Source organism: Poecilia formosa, unplaced genomic scaffold (genome assembly GCF_000485575.1).
Source record: "Poecilia formosa unplaced genomic scaffold, Poecilia_formosa-5.1.2 Scaffold168, whole genome shotgun sequence".
NCBI lineage: Eukaryota > Metazoa > Chordata > Actinopteri > Cyprinodontiformes > Poeciliidae > Poecilia > Poecilia formosa.
Window position 1 is genome coordinate 1437690 of NW_006800107.1, and position 15444 is coordinate 1453133.

A 15444-nucleotide genomic window follows, 5' to 3' on the forward strand; every position below is an offset into this window, starting at 1 on the left:
GGAAAACACATTAGATTTTCCTTGGAAATGCTTTTACTGTCAGTAAACTTCTGGTTGTTTTGTTTCTACCAGGATCCAGTAGCAGACAGCAGCCATACCCTCATCCAGCTGTTTATCCATGAAGAGTGACCGGTCCATGGATCCAATAACTGTCTTTAAAGAAGGACACCAGCCTGTTCAGAACAGGTGAGAATACAAACTATCAACTGTTTACTTTAAAAAAAACATCATAATTTAAAACAAATGTTTAAGTAAAGAAAGATCATCATAACTACTTTTCTTCAGAAATTCATAATGAAACAGTTAAACTTGTGCTGAGGGATTTGGGTATTTTGATGATGCCAATACAAAGTAAATACTGAAATAACTTTTGCTAAAATGTGTCATTTCTGCAGTGATGAGCTGCAGGACTCAGCGGCTCTCAGTGTTCAGTCTGTTCATCATCAAACTGATCTGGACTCCATTTTTAAGGCAAGAACCATTTTAGATCAAACACTTGATTGTTAAATTACAAGACTCCTCTGGGAATTTGAGCATTTAATGATGGTTGCAATGATCACAGTTAAGTGCAGTCACCCTCAACATAAATATATTTATTTATTCCTTTTTGTTTCAGGCTCTGGAGGAAAGCATGGTAGGTTTTGTGAAGTCAGAGCTAAAGAAATTCCTCAACATTGTTGGACCAGATTATCATGAACACTTAAAGAACCAGAGAGAGAACAAAGAGGTGTTGGGTGGAGGTGAGGAAGAGGAGGAAAATACCAGCGGAGAGTCATTTCTGAAGCTCACACTCGACTTTCTGAGGAGGATGAAGCAAAAGAGGCTGGCTGATTATCTGCACAGCAGTAAGATTACTTCAACTTTTAAAACTTAAAGTTTACAAAACAACCAACTAAATTAGTGCTTTTGAATTTATGCTTAAACATTAATTTATGGCAAGCTTTAAAATGTGCTAAACATTTTTAAAGTCATCAAAATGCTAAAGAATTTGCTCTTCTACTAGCACATTAGCGGTAGCGTGCCCACAGCTGTAAACCAGCACCTCATTAGGCCAACATTGAGAAGTTTCCTGTATTAATGCTGTAGGAGTTGTTGTTTGCATTAAATCATATAAAACTTTAAAATGCTGGAGTACTCCAGTTGTTCCAGGTATATAACATGAAAAATGTCATATTTTACATGGTAAAAAACGTCAGATTTCTTTTCTTTGTACAGGGGCCTCTTCAACAAAGTATCAGCAAAGACACAAGACTAACATGAGGAAGAGTTTCCAGCATGTGTTTGAAGGGATTGCTAAAAGCGGAAGCTCAGCTCCGCTGAACCAGATCTACACAGAGCTTTACATGACAGAGGGAGGAACCGGAGATGTTAATGAGGAGCACGAGGTCAGGCAGATTGAAATTACCTCCAGGAAACAAGGCAGTCCTGAAACTGTCAGAATAGAAGACATCTTTAAGGTTCATAATGACAAAGCTCAGCCAATCAGAACAATGCTCACTAAAGGAGTTGCTGGCATTGGGAAAACCATCCTAACGCAGAAGTTCACTTTGGATTGGGCCGAAGACAAATCACATCAGGAAATTCATTTTACTTTTCCATTTACCTTCAGAGAGCTGAATGTGCTGAAAGCGGAGAGATTCAGTTTGGTGGAACTCGTTCACCGCTTCTTTCCAGAAAGCAAAGAAATCTGCAGTTTTGAACAATTTAGTGTATTGTTCATTTTTGATGGCTTGGATGAGAGTCGACTTCCACTGGACTTCACCAGCAGTCCGATCCTGACTGACATTACAGAATCCAGCTCAGTGGACGTCCTGCTGATAAACCTGATCAGGGGGAAGCTGCTGCCCTCCGCTCGCCTCTGGATAACCACACGACCTTCAGCGGCCAATCAGATCCCTGCTCAGTGTGTGGATCTGGTGACAGCAGTCAGAGGGTTTTCAGATTCCAAAAAGGAGGAGTACTTTAGGAAGAGGTTTATAGAGAAGAAGCAGGCCAGCAGGATCATCTCCCACATCAAATCGTCACGAAGCCTCCACATCATGTGCCACATCCCGATCTTCTGCTGGATCACTGCCACAGTCCTGGAGGATGTGCTGAAAACCAGGAAAGAGGGGCAGCTGCCAAAGACCCTGACAGAGATGTACATCCACTTTTTAGTTGTTCAGACCAAAGTGAAGAAAGTTAAATATGATAAAGGGATGGAAACAGATCCACACTGGAGTCCAGAGAGCAGGAAGATGATTGAGTCTCTGGGAAAACTGGCTTTTGATCAGCTGCAGAAAGGAAACCTGATCTTCTATGAATCAGACCTGACAGAGTGTGGCATCGATATCAGAGCAGCCTCAGTGTACTCAGGAGTGTTCACACAGATCTTCAGAGAGGAGAGAGGGCTGTACCAGGACAAGGTGTTCTGCTTCGTCCATCTGAGTGTCCAGGAGTTTCTGGCTGCTCTGCATGTCCATCTGACCTTCATCAACTCTGGAACCAACCTGCTGATGGCAGCACAAAACACACCACAAACAGGAGAACTAGATTCTGCAGCAGTCCAGCTTCATCAGCTCGCTGTTGACAAGGCCTTACAGAGTCCAAACGGACACTGGGACATGTTCCTCCGCTTTCTGGTTGGACTCTCTCAGCCTGTGAATCAAGCGTTGCTACGAGGCCTACACACACAAACACAAAGCAGCTCACAAAGCAACCAAGAAACAATCCAGTACATCAAGAAGAAGATCAGCGATGATGTGTCTGTAGAGAAAAGCATCAACCTGTTCCACTGTCTGAATGAACTGAGCGACCGCTCTCTGGTAGAGGAGATCCAACAGTACCTGAAATCAGGAAGTCTGTCCACAGACAAACTGTCTCCGGCTCTGTGGTCGGCTCTGGTCTTCATCTTACTGTCATCAGACGAAGACTTGGACGTGTTTGACCTGAAGAAGTACTCTGCCTCAGAAGAAGCCCTGCTGAGGCTGCTTCCAGTGGTCAAAGCCTCCAACAGAGCTCTGTAGGTGCACAAAGGATTTCATACATTTAGTCTTTCACATTTCAAACAGCCTTCAGTTTTCTGTTCTTTGTTTTTCCTGAACCCCAGACTGAGCGGCTGTAACCTCTCTGGGAGAAGCTGTGAAGCTTTGTCTTCGGTTTTAAGCTGCCAGTCTTCCAGTCTGAGAGAACTGGACCTGAGCAACAACAAGCTGGAGGACGTAGGAGTGAAACTGCTTTCAGTGGGACTGGAGAGTCCAAACTGCAAACTGGAATCCCTCAGGTCAGAACATGCTGGTGTTTCAACTGGTTACACTTGTTTCCAATCTTTGGTCGAACCAGGCTTGTAAAGTTTTCAAACCCCCCATCCCATTTTTAGTCTTACAGGATGTCTAATCACGGAGGAAGGCTGTGCTTCTCTTGCCAAAGCTCTCGCCTCCAACCCGTCCCACCTGGAAGTCCTGGACCTCAGTTACAATCATCCTGGAGACTCAGGAGTGATGCTTCTGTCTTCTAGGTTGAAAGATCCTCACTGCAAACTGGAAACACTCAGGTCTGAAACTTCATTTCTCCCCGTCTTTGTTGACTGAACTAACTCCTCACTTTGACATGTTAACACAACCTGCTGAGTTTGACCCTGATCAGGATCTGTAGGAAATCGATGTAGCTGGTTTACTGAGGAAAACTCACTGGCCAACCTGAATGTCCCAAACTATTTCCTTCCATCAGTTAGTCAGACTGAGAAGCCCAGCAGGCCAGTAGGATTCACAGATTGGACCCATTATTGGTTCTTCTCCCTCTGTTTTCACTCCTGACTGAGCCAGGAATCATTTACTGACTCGTATGGAGCCGCAGCTTAAGGTTACCTTTATAGATCTCCTGTAAACTTATGAACCATGCAATTATACCACATCTTAATGTAGCAGCGCAGATTATTAGAATAATAATCAATTGAATCTAGCCTGTCTTTCCCTAATGGTGAAGCTGAGGGATTTTAAATAAATGCTTGGGAGACAGAATGACTTTCAAACCCCAGTCAGACCTGACCTGGAGTTTCCTGGAAGAGAAGCAGGTCCAGTTCAATCTTCTCTTTGTCCCAGTAGATAGATGTACAGTTGAATCTCAATAAAAATTAGATAAAAAACTCTACTTATTTTAGTGATTAAAATATTCCAGTACGGCCTGTTTGTTGGTGATGTTCAGAGACACATGAAGTTCTCCAACATGTCCTGCAGGTCGCTGAACCGACCAATCAGAGTGGAAAACAGCTGATCATATAATCTCTGAATGTGGAAACGTCTTAGTAACATGTTCAAACATTTTAATTCACTCCTGTTCGTCTTCCTGCAGAGTGGACTGCTGTGGGAAGCAGTGGCTCACGCCTGGACTGAAGAAGTGTAAGTCTCAATAAAAACGAAGAAGAAAAACTTTCCACATGCATCTTTGGGGACATTTCAAAGACATTTTATCAACTTTATTTATTTAGTAGTTTTGCAATGGCTTGTTGGCGTTTCTCAGCTCCTCCTCTACTTATCTGTTCATCTGCCGCCTGGGTTCGTTTCCTTGTCCACATTCCTCCATCATTCCAGTAAAACCTGCTTGTTGAGCTGCACTTCCTTCTGCCTCAAGTATTTTTATAATCCCTTATTTGCAAACTCAAGTTTGCCTCGTCATTCTCAGTTATCTGTTTTTTTCCATCAGTAAAGATTTTTATTTTGCTTTCTGTAGCTTTGATTCTGTCTGAACTCTAACTTTGGACATGATTTAATCCCAACAGAAACATGACTCGGCACTCTTCTAAGTAGATAACATAATGGTGACCCGCGCCCGTTTTCTCTCCTCAGATTTCTGTGAACTTGAATTGGATCCAAACACAGCTGGCCGAAAGCTGGTTCTGTCTGACAACAGCAAGAGGGCAAAAATCGTAAACCAAGAGCAGCCGTACCCTGATCACCCGGACAGATTCGAATGGAACCAACTTCTGTGCAAAAATGGCCTGACTGGTCGCTGTTACTGGGAGGTGGAGTGGAGTGGGAGGGTTCTGGTGTCAGTGAGCTACAGGCGACTCACCCGGAGGGGCCTGAGCAGCGAATGCTGGTTTGGTGGGAACGAGCTGTCGTGGGGTCTGAGGTGCTGTGACGACGTTGGTTACGCCATCTGTCATAAGAACAACATGGCCATCGTCCCCCTGCCACAGTCCTGCCTCTCCCACAGGATAGCGGTGTATCTGGACTGTCCTGCTGGGACTCTGTCTTACTATCGAGTGTCTGCTGACACCCTGACGCACGTTCACACCTTCAACGCCACGTTCACGGAGCCGCTGTACCCTGGCTTTGGGTTCTGGTACGATTCCTCAGCGACTCTGTGTTCCCTGTAAGGAAAATCCACTTTCAGTGTCACCATCATGTAAAGCAGCATAAATAATATTAATACTGTGATGAAACTAGAGGCAGGAAGAGCAATGAGAATATTTGTAGTAGTGAATAAACATTCATGAATGTTTTTTTCTGATTGTTTTACGTTATTTTTGAACAATGTGTCATTCTTCTTATGTTTTAAATGTTTTATTGTCTTTGTTAATCTATGATTTAATCTCTGAAATTGGCCAAAGTTGTAAATGAATATCAAACTGGTTTTCTAAATTGCTGTTGGTAAGTTTCCATTAAAACACTTTTTGTGTTGGTGTCTATTGACATGTAGTGTGATGATTTTTATTTTAATCTTTTATTACCATTATTTGTGTTGATCTGTTTTAATACCAAAGTAACTTTGTTTCAACAGATGTTTTAAAAATGTGCTTTGAAAATAAAATTGATTTGGATGTTTTGAATCAACAAATAATACAAAATACTGTAATATTCAATATTTAAAACATTCCTGAAAAGTTTATTTTAGGGCTGAAATTTAAATAAATTTTAGGCATTAAAAATTTCACATAATCACATTTTGTTTTGTTTTTACATATTTGATGGATTTCTTAGATTATATTTTGTAATGTATCTCAATAATAAAATATATATTCATGGAGAAAAACACTGATGAATTAAAAATATAACTTCCCAGCTTTATGTTCTTGTTTGAATGACCTTTTCAGGATTTTCTTAAACTGTGTATTTTACTAAAACATCCAAATATATGGAAACAATGTGAGAAGCTGATACATGCAGTGACCAAATCTCAGGTCACAGCGTCAAAAACGACGACTGTGATGGCAAAATGTTTCTTTTCTGCACTACTGTAATAAAAACCTGCATCTTTCACTTTTTCCTGCACTCTGATGGCAGCAGGCCAACATGTGACTACAGGATGGCGTTTCTTCAGGGGAACAAACAGGAACTGTAAATATTTTCCCAAAAGCTCCTCCTTGCTTCATGACAGGACAGACTGGTTTCATGTCTGATGAGTTTTCATCATTAACGCTGCGGTTAAGAGGCTCAGAGCGCATCGATGAGCCAAATGTCATCTGGCCTGACGACGAGTAATCAGCGCCGACTCTCCGGACGACGGACAGCCGAGGAATTTCTACTGAAAGTTAGATCAGCAGGTCAGATCTGTAAATCTGTTAACTGGTTCTCATTGTAGCTTCAAACTGGGTTTTGGTGTGTTTGTAAATGTGAATGCTGCACAAAAATGTTTTTTTGGTAAAGCCCAATAACCATAAAGTACTGAACATACATCTGTGTGTCGTTCTTATATGATATCCACACTGTGACGGTAATCAGTGAAAAAATGCAGGAAGTGTCAAAACTACCCAGACAACTTTAAGATGAGTGTTAAATATTCACTGAGTTTGTTCCTCAAAGCATTTAAAGCCTAATGGATCCTCAAATGGCTCATTTTGCCTCCCTAATCTATTTTACCAATTCAAATTAAATGGTTAATGAAACATATTCTGACCAAAAATACTGTATGTGTGGCATATTGAAGGGAATAATTTTCCAGTAAGTGATGACTCAGCATGTTATTCTTTGTGACAAGGTGAGAAATGAGTGCGCCACCAAAAACGCTCGGGGTGGAAGATGAGCCTCAGGGTGAAGCTCAGAGGTGAGATTATAATCTCTGACTGCCTGCTCATTTTTCTGACGCTGCATTTCAACTCTCCGCTTTCTGACTCATTTGGATCCAGTGGATCTGAACCAACCTGGAAGCCACTGAGGAATAAACGCTCCAAAGACTTTGATATGGATTTTAGTAACTCGCCTCATAAGACGCAGTAAGAAAAGTTTTATTCTGTAACTTTCTGTGACTCATTCCCAGCGTTAAGCAAACCGACAGTGACCAGTTTGTTGTTTTAAAGCTCTGAGCAGGAACACGAAAGCGAATGCTCTGGAACTGGACCAGAACCGAGACTCCAACCTCCTGGAGTGTCTTTGAAAAGAGACAAATTTCTCAACATACCAGAGGATTCCAAACCAGCACCTGCTGTAGAAACCCGGTATGTTTGTTAAAGCGTTTCATGTTACATGAACCTCAGGTTCACATTGTCAGGTGAAAACTGGGTGCAGTTTTCTTAAGGAGAAAAAAGTTATTTTTACCTCAAATATGTTGTTTTATGTCTACATATTGTCAGGCTTCATTTTGTTTGTTGGTATTTATAATAAAAAGTAGTTTCTGACTATTTTACAAGAAATAAACATGTTTGTGGAATAGTTTCAGATGCCATGGATGTAGTTTGAGTTTTCGATGATTTGGCTGTTGCCTCAGTGAGGGAACTAATACAAACTATTACTGCAACAACAAGAGGGAATAAATGATGCTCTGTAAATCAGCACAGTTTGGCTTTAATCAGGTTTTACTGTCTGTGAATAAATGGAAGCAGCTCCTTAGACAAGTTGGGATAAATAAATAAACTGAACTGAATTATTGTCAGTTAAGGGAAGAAGAGCTGGAGAGCCAGGATTAAACCTGGATTAGGAACGACAACCTGTCCAACGGGAAACGACTGGAAAGTCGTTTCTTTTATTCCGATGACAAAACATCATTGAATAAAAGTCCAAAATCCTGTGAATGATTAAAGGTTTTGGAAAGAACAAAGTCTTTGAAAAAAAGAGTTTTGACCCAATCAGATATGTAAATTTGTTTCTGTTTAACTGAACAGTAGCAAACATTACTCTGGGTCTCAGATTAGATCAAAACAGAAGTAGAAGATGCTTTTTCTGAAAGACCAGCAACAAATATAACAGTTTGTTTGTCACGTTTCCATCACAATCTGTTCATTTCTTCGGCTGACAGTAAAGCTCCAGGCTCCCCTCTGCCCAGCTTGTCGATGAAGAGCGACTACTCCATGGAGATTGCAGCACAGTTTAAAAACAGACGTCAAACTTTTCATAGCAGGTAGACGGTTGAATTTGAATCATAGTTACATTTTTGGATGATCTCATATTAGTTTAAATCTAAATGTCTTTCTTTGGCAGCCAAGACTTCCCAGATGAGTCTGGTGCTGAATCTGCCAGAGAGCAGCATCAAAAAGAGCTGAACTCTGTGTTTCAGGTAAAGACAAACAGTTATTACACAAACTGAAAAGATAAAGAAAAAACAATCTAGAGCTGTAGAGCTCAACCAGTCTAACTACTCATATTACTACCAGACACATTTCTTTCTGCCTTATTGATTTATTGGTGCCACGTTCTGTGTTACAGCAAGTGATCAGAAGAGGCAGGCTCTATCAATACAGTGGATAGTCATAATTAATGGCATAAAGAGAAATAGTTGAGTCTGTGTTGGTTGCTTTTCTCAAAGCATCATAAGTTAATTTGCTATTTTTATTTCAACATCTGAAGGTTAAATTAGCTTCTTTAGCAGCATTTAGTCTGCAACAGGTTCATCAGAGAAAGTTCCCTAAAGCAGCTGGTTGCTATGGCAGATCCAAACAATGAAAGAAACTCAGCAACTTTGTTCATGTTTCTATATAATCTGAGATTAAACTGAATGTGTGTCTGTTCCAGATGCTTGAGGAAAACCTTATGACTTTTATGAGAAATGAGCTGCAGAAGTTTCAGCTGATTCTGAGCTCAGATTATTCAGAAGCTGCAGAAAATCAGGAGAAAGAAGATGAGAGCAGCACTGCAGACCCAGAACAGGCCAAAGGCAGCAGGGAGGCGTTTCTGAAGCTGTCGCTCCACTTCCTGAGGAGGATGAGGAAAGACGACCTGGCCGACTGTCTGTGGAACAGTGAGACATTTTCACAGTTTATATTTTTATATGATGCCGACATTTACATCACAGCCATTCTGTTCCAAATCTGAAATTATTCTAAATAACTATTAATTATTGCATTTCGAGGTTCTGCTGATAATCTCGTTGCCTTTTTTAGGAACCTGTGCAACAGAATGCACACAAAAGCTGAAGTCCAGCTTGAGGAAAAGATTCTGCTGTGTGTTTGAGGGACTCGCTAAAGCAGGAAATCCAACACTGCTGAACCAGATCTACACAGAGCTGTACATCACAGAGGGAGGCGATCGGGAGATCAACGAAGAGCACGAGGTCCGGCAGATCGAAGCAACGTCCAGGAAGCAGCGCGTTCAAGAAAAAACCATCAGACAGGAAAACATCTTTAAAGCTTCACCTGAAAAAGACAAACCAATCAGAACAGTGATGACCAAGGGAGTCGCTGGAATTGGGAAAACGCTCCTGACGCAAAAATTCGCTCTGGACTGGGCTGAAAACCGGAGCAACCAGGACATCCAGTTCATTTTCCCCTTCACTTTCAGAGAACTCAACGTTCTTAGAGAGAAACGCTTCAGTCTGGTTGAACTTGTTCATCACTTCTTCAATGAATCCAAAGAAGCACAAATCTGCAGATTTAACGACTTCCAGATCGTGTTCATATTTGACGGGTTGGATGAGTGTCGACTTCCTCTGGACTTCAGCAACAATGAGGTCCTGACCGACGTGACAGAGTCCACCTCTCTGGACGTCCTGCTGACAAACCTGATCAGGGGGAAGCTGCTGCCCTCCGCTCGCCTCTGGATAACCACACGGCCTGCAGCGGCCAATCAGATCCCTCCTGAGTGCGTTGACATAGTTACGGATGTAAAAGGGTTCACTGACGTGCAGAAGGAGGAGTATTTCAGGAAGAGGTTTGTAGACCAGAAGCAGGCCAGCATGGTCATCTCCCACATCAAGACGTCACAAAGCCTCCGCATCATGTGCCACATCCCGGTTTTCTGTTGGATCAGCGCCACCGTTCTGGAAAACGTCCTGAAAACCAGACAAGGAAGAGAGCTGCCCAAGACCCTGACGGAGTTATACATCTACTTCCTGCTGGTGCAGAGCAAAGTAAAGCAACTGAAATATGAAGGGGGAGCAGAGACAGATTTAACCTGGAGTCCAGAGAGCAAGAAGATGATCGAGTCTCTGGGGAAACTGGCTTTTGATCAGCTGCAGAAAGGAAACCTGATCTTCTATGAAACCGACCTGGCAGGATCTGGCATTGATATCAAGGCGGCTTCAGTTTATTCAGGCGTGTTCACACAGATCTTTAAGGAGGAGAGTGGGATTTACCAGGATAAGTTGTTCTGCTTCATCCATCTGAGTGTCCAGGAGTTTCTGGCTGCTCTTCATGTCCATCTGACCTTCGTGAACTCAGGAGTCAACCTGCTGGACGACAGACAGCCAAAACAAAGGCTGTCTAAGGCCTTTAAAAACCAGCCTAATGTAAGAAAACTTCACCAAACTGCTGTAGACAAAGCTTTACAAAGTCCCAATGGTCACCTTGATCTAGTCCTTCGCATACTGATAGGTCTTTCACTGCCGGCCAATCAAACGCTGCTCCGAGGCCTGCAGACACAAACAGCAAACGTCTCGCAATCAAATCAGGAAACGGCTGAATACATCAAGAAGAAGATCAGTGATGGTCTGTCTGCGGAGAAAAGCATCAACCTGTTCCACTGTCTGAATGAACTGAACGACCGCTCCCTGGTAGAGGAGATCCAGCAGTACCTGAAATCAGGAAGTCTTAGCACACGGAAACTGTCTCCGGGTCAGTGGTCGGCTCTGGTCTTCATCCTACTGTCATCAGAAAAAGGTCTGGACATGTTTGACCTGAAGAAATACTCTGCTTCAGAGGAGGCTCTGCTGATGCTGCTGCCAGTGGTGAAAGCCTCCAACAGAGCTCTGTAGGTGACGGACCTGCACAAAAATGACTCTCAATGCAAATCAGAGTCATTTTGAGTTTTACGCAAATGTTTTTCAGGCTACGTGACTGCACCCTGTCTGAGAAAACCTGTGAAGCTCTGTCCTCAGTGCTTGGTTCGCAGTCTTGCTGCTTGAGAGAAGTGGACCTGAGTCATAACGACCTGGAGGACGCAGGAATGACGGCGTTGTCTTCTGGGATGTTGGATCAACAGTGTGGGCTGGAATCACTGAGGCACGAAGCATCTGCTGGTCAACCTCCACCAATCTGCTAACAGCAGAGATCATTTATTATTTAGCAGTTTTAACTTTGAAAATGTTTAGTGCACCTAGTTTCCCCTAAATTATTCCCCCATATAAACTGTAATTGCTAATTTAGTCAGCCATTTTGCCATTTTTTAAGCATTAGCATTAGCTTTCTCTAAATACCATTTTAGCGTAGCACTTTAGCGTCAACAGAGCTAATGTTTCTGGTTTCTGCTTTAGGCACAACTTTCTAGTTAGTAACAATCAGAGTAATCATTTGTTCTTCAGGGTGGCTGACTGCAGCCTGTCACAGAGGAGCTGTGAGACTCTTTCCTCATGTCTCAGTTCAAAGAGTTTGAGGCTCCAGAGTCTGGATTTAAATTACAACAACCTGCAGGACGTCGGCCTGAAGCAGCTTTCTGAGGGACTGAGGAGTCCGTACTGCAAACTGGAGAGGCTCAGGTCAGAGAAACCAAAATGGCTTTTCCTCAACAAGTTGACCAAATAAAGGAAGTTGATTTTAAAAGTAGGTCAGCAGTACATCCAATCAGATGCAGACGTGTTAAAATAAAATGATTCTCGTTGTGAAATTGTGTTTGCAGCTTGACGGCATGCAGCCTCTCAGAGCACAGCTGTGAAACTCTGGCCTCGGTGCTCAGCTCTCCCTCCTGCAGCCTCAGATCTCTGAACATGAGCAACAACAACCTGGGCGAGTCGGGGCTGCAGCGGCTCTGTGCTGAACTGAAGAACAAACACTGTCAGATGGAGACGCTCATGTTCGTTGCTTTTATTACGAACACTTCCAGCACTTACCTCTTCAACTATTCACAATTTGTGTTGAGATTATTAAGATCCAGACAAGTACGCAGCAAACTAACTGGGTAACTGACATGAAATTCACACCCTTCAGTTTCTTCCTACCTTCACTCAGAGCAGAATCCAGATTTCAGGTTCTCATCTGATCAAACTGGGACAGAACCAGTACCGACACCAGTCCTTTTGGGTTTGACTGGTAGTTTAAAGCTGCTTCCTAAATGCACTTCAATGTTTTCTCATGCCTTTTGCCTGAAACAACTTTCTAATTCCATGTTTTCTTGAATAATTCTTCTTTTTATCATTTTTCCAAATGCAACACCTGCAGCTTGTTTCCAGCATTTGGTGTGAATTTCATGCCAGTCGTCCCATTATTACTATGCAAAATGGAGATAAAATTAATTATTAATTCCCTCCATTGTTTATACATTTTTTGCATCTTATCTTCAAGATTTACTGTTTTTAAAAGGCAGAACACAGAAAATCAGTTCAGCATAGTTGTTGAGAAGCTTAGTTACTGAAAACATTCAAAATAAGACTTTAAAAAAAAACTGAAATCCATGAAGTTGTCTGTTCATTAATCCTGTTTAACGTTTTTATTTTTCTAGACTGTGTGGATGCCAACTCTCAGAAAGATGCTGTTCATACATATCCTCAGTTCTCAGCACTCAGTCGTCCAAACTGAGAGAGCTGGACCTGAGCAACAACAACCTGAGAGACGCAGGAGTGCAGCAGCTGTGCAGTGGGCTGGGGACGCCGCACTGCACGCTGCAGACGCTCAGGTGGGTCCAACCTGGTGCGTTTTATGACTCTTTGTAGACTTGAACATAACTCATGATGTGTCTCAAACACCAGACTGTCAGGCTGTCTGGTGACAGGAAAAGGTTGCGGCTACCTGGCATCGGCCCTGAGCTCCAACCCGTCTCACCTGACAGAACTGGACCTGAGCTACAACCATCCAGGAGTCGTAGGGAAGCAAATGCTGTCCTGTGAGCAGAAACAGTGGAAACTGGCTAATCTGAGGTCATTACACATGAACTCTACCTGCAGATCTACACTCAGATATGACATTTTATTATTTATTTCTCGCTAGCTAAGCTAGCTCGAGGAGCAAAGCAGTTTGATGAATTCGACTGTCAGCCAATCAGAAAATGAGCATCAGGAATAAAATTTTAATAAATTACTTTAACTTGTATTTTATGGTTTTTGATTCTTTTATTTTTTCCCCTCCAACTTTCTGAGGCCCCCAGTTTAAACACTTTTCTGATTTTGAAATATCAGTTATAATTCTCTCTATCAGCGAACAATTTATCATAGAAAATCAGAAAAATGATGAGTCTCACAGTTACATGAGAAACAAATAAACCTAAAACTTTATTGTTGCTGTTTTCTCTGCAGTTTGGACCAAGGCGGAGAACACAGGCTAAAGCCTGATGTGAGAAAGTGTAAGTTTCATAAACGATTAAATATAAAGCTGGAAACTGTTTTATTAGGACATCATTTTTACTGAGACTAATTTTCCGTCTCCATCAGATTGGGGTGAACTTGAAGTGGACATGAATTCGGTGAACAGACATCTCCGCCTCTCTGACAACAACACGGAGATTCGGCAGGTGGAGGACGAGCAGCCGTACCCCGACCACCCAAACAGGTTCCAGACCTGCTGGCAGCTCATGTGCAGAAATGGCCTGACTGGTCGCTGCTACTGGGAGGTGGAGTGGAAGGGAGCAGTTCTCATCTCTGTGAGCTGCAAAGGAATCAAACGAAGTGGGAAAAGTGAGGACTGCCGGTTTGGAAGGAATGATCAGTCCTGGACGTTGGAGTGCTCCGATGTGTTTGGGTTCGCTGTCTGGCATGTGAACAGAGAAACAACCATCCCCTCCCCCTCCGCCCCCCACAGGGTGGGAGTTTATCTGGACCATCCTGCAGGAACGCTGTCCTTCTACAACGTGTCCTTTGGCAGGTTGAAGCATCTCTACACCTTCTGCGCCACATTTACTGAACCCGTTTATCCCAGTTTTGGTTTGTGGTCTGGAGCCTCAGTGTCTCTGTGTTCAGCAGCTTCAAAGAAACTTTAAAGCCGTTTCAGTGTAAATATAACAGCTTTACATAATTACAGCTGTGCATAACTAAAACCTTCTATGTGAATAGGTAAGTTAAGCTGTTACATGTTTTCTATGAAACCAAACGATATCCACAGATCCCAGAGCAGCAGGATTTGAAAACACCAACAGATCTGTTGACATGACGCCATCACAGCCGTTTAATCCATTGTTAACATGAAGTAATGTGCTTTTCCGAGCCGCCTTTAAACGCATCCCGAGTATTAAACCTGGGGTTGCACCATAACTCTGTGACTGTAGGAGGCGCTGTTGTATTTTAACACTTTAATGCCCGTTATTGAAAACAAATTGATGTTCATTTGTCACCGTTTATCAGTTATATATTCATTATTGATTTGCTTCAGTTGGTCGTTTCTGTAAATTCTGATGAATTTGGTTCATAGCAAACAAAAAACACAAACTCACTTTCTCAGAAAATTACAAGACTAATGTGTATTTTAATCCGGAAATGTGCAGCAGGAGCAGTTTATCTTTTATCAGCTTGAGTTAAACTCAGGTAACGATGAGGTGGAAACCAGCCTGACCTGTGATAAACGGTAAACGTTTCCTTCCTGGTTCCTTCCTCAGGGGATTTTTCTCCACAGAAGTTTTGTTTTCTGGACATGAAGTTTATTAGACATCACTGTCGTCTGTAATAACAGGTCATGTTCACTGGGACAATAAAATGGAAATAAAACTCTTTTCTCTCCAAAATGGTCCTGAAGTTTAATTTAATGTGTTTCTGGTCTGAATTGTTATTTTTTATAAACATTCATGGCCTTTTATCAGATAATAAAATCCTCTGATCTCCAGGTTCATCTCCTAAAACCGAGTCCATTTCCTCGTTTACTGGAAGAAATATTTAGCAGCTGTGAAGAACATAGATTATACATTTATATTGCAGAGTGGTGCAGTGAAATGTTGGCACATTAAATATGTGTAACATATAAATCTATATTTTAAATTTGATTCCTTTGCTCCATTTGTAGGAGTTATTGCTGCAAAGATCCTTCACTCTGTGGAGTCAGCAGAGTTTCCTTGGACAGAAAAAGTTTTTATTTAACCTGATTATTTGCTTAAAATGACTAAATTCAGTGAATTAAATCAGTTTATCATGTAAAGCTGCAGTAATTATGGTGTAATTACATATTATCTCCACTAGATGGTGGAA

At 42.1% G+C, this 15444-nt stretch overlaps 2 protein-coding genes across 2 annotated transcripts in view; both read left to right on the top strand.

Annotated features, from left to right (window-relative positions):
* LOC103146805 (protein NLRC3-like) overlaps positions 1-5666 on the top strand; it is a 7133-nt gene extending 1467 nt beyond the window's left edge. The window contains exons 3-10 of the mRNA XM_007564852.2: positions 73-186; positions 396-471; positions 617-845; positions 1216-3001; positions 3089-3262; positions 3359-3532; positions 4330-4376; positions 4824-5666. Coding sequence (XP_007564914.1) covers positions 119-186; positions 396-471; positions 617-845; positions 1216-3001; positions 3089-3262; positions 3359-3532; positions 4330-4376; positions 4824-5356 — 3087 coding nt within the window. The 5' untranslated portion in view covers positions 73-118 and the 3' untranslated portion in view covers positions 5357-5666. The remainder of the gene's footprint in view (positions 1-72; positions 187-395; positions 472-616; positions 846-1215; positions 3002-3088; positions 3263-3358; positions 3533-4329; positions 4377-4823) is intronic.
* A 723-nt stretch (positions 5667-6389) lies between these two features.
* LOC103146825 (NACHT, LRR and PYD domains-containing protein 3-like) lies at positions 6390-15001 on the top strand. The gene is made up of 15 exons (XM_016677876.1): positions 6390-6523; positions 6958-7023; positions 7106-7192; positions 7277-7414; positions 8212-8313; positions 8394-8469; positions 8925-9150; positions 9293-11096; positions 11174-11347; positions 11647-11820; positions 11961-12134; positions 12780-12953; positions 13027-13194; positions 13570-13616; positions 13705-15001. Exons 2-15 carry the CDS (start codon positions 6965-6967, stop codon positions 14247-14249), a joined length of 3948 nt encoding a protein of 1315 aa, XP_016533362.1. The 5' UTR covers positions 6390-6523; positions 6958-6964; the 3' UTR covers positions 14250-15001.
* The last annotated feature ends 443 nt before the right edge of the window (positions 15002-15444 follow it).

Excerpts from the sequence above, each read along its gene's own strand:
- LOC103146825 (XM_016677876.1), top strand. The coding sequence starts at position 6,965 with ATGAGTGCGCCACCAAAAACGCTCGGGGTGGAAGATGAGCCTCAGGGT. Across the intron at positions 7,193-7,276 it reads AACTCGCCTCATAAGACGCA|CTCTGAGCAGGAACACGAAA; the intron begins GTAAGAAAAGTT and ends GTTGTTTTAAAG. Across the intron at positions 12,135-12,779 it reads TGTCAGATGGAGACGCTCAT|ACTGTGTGGATGCCAACTCT; the intron begins GTTCGTTGCTTT and ends TTATTTTTCTAG.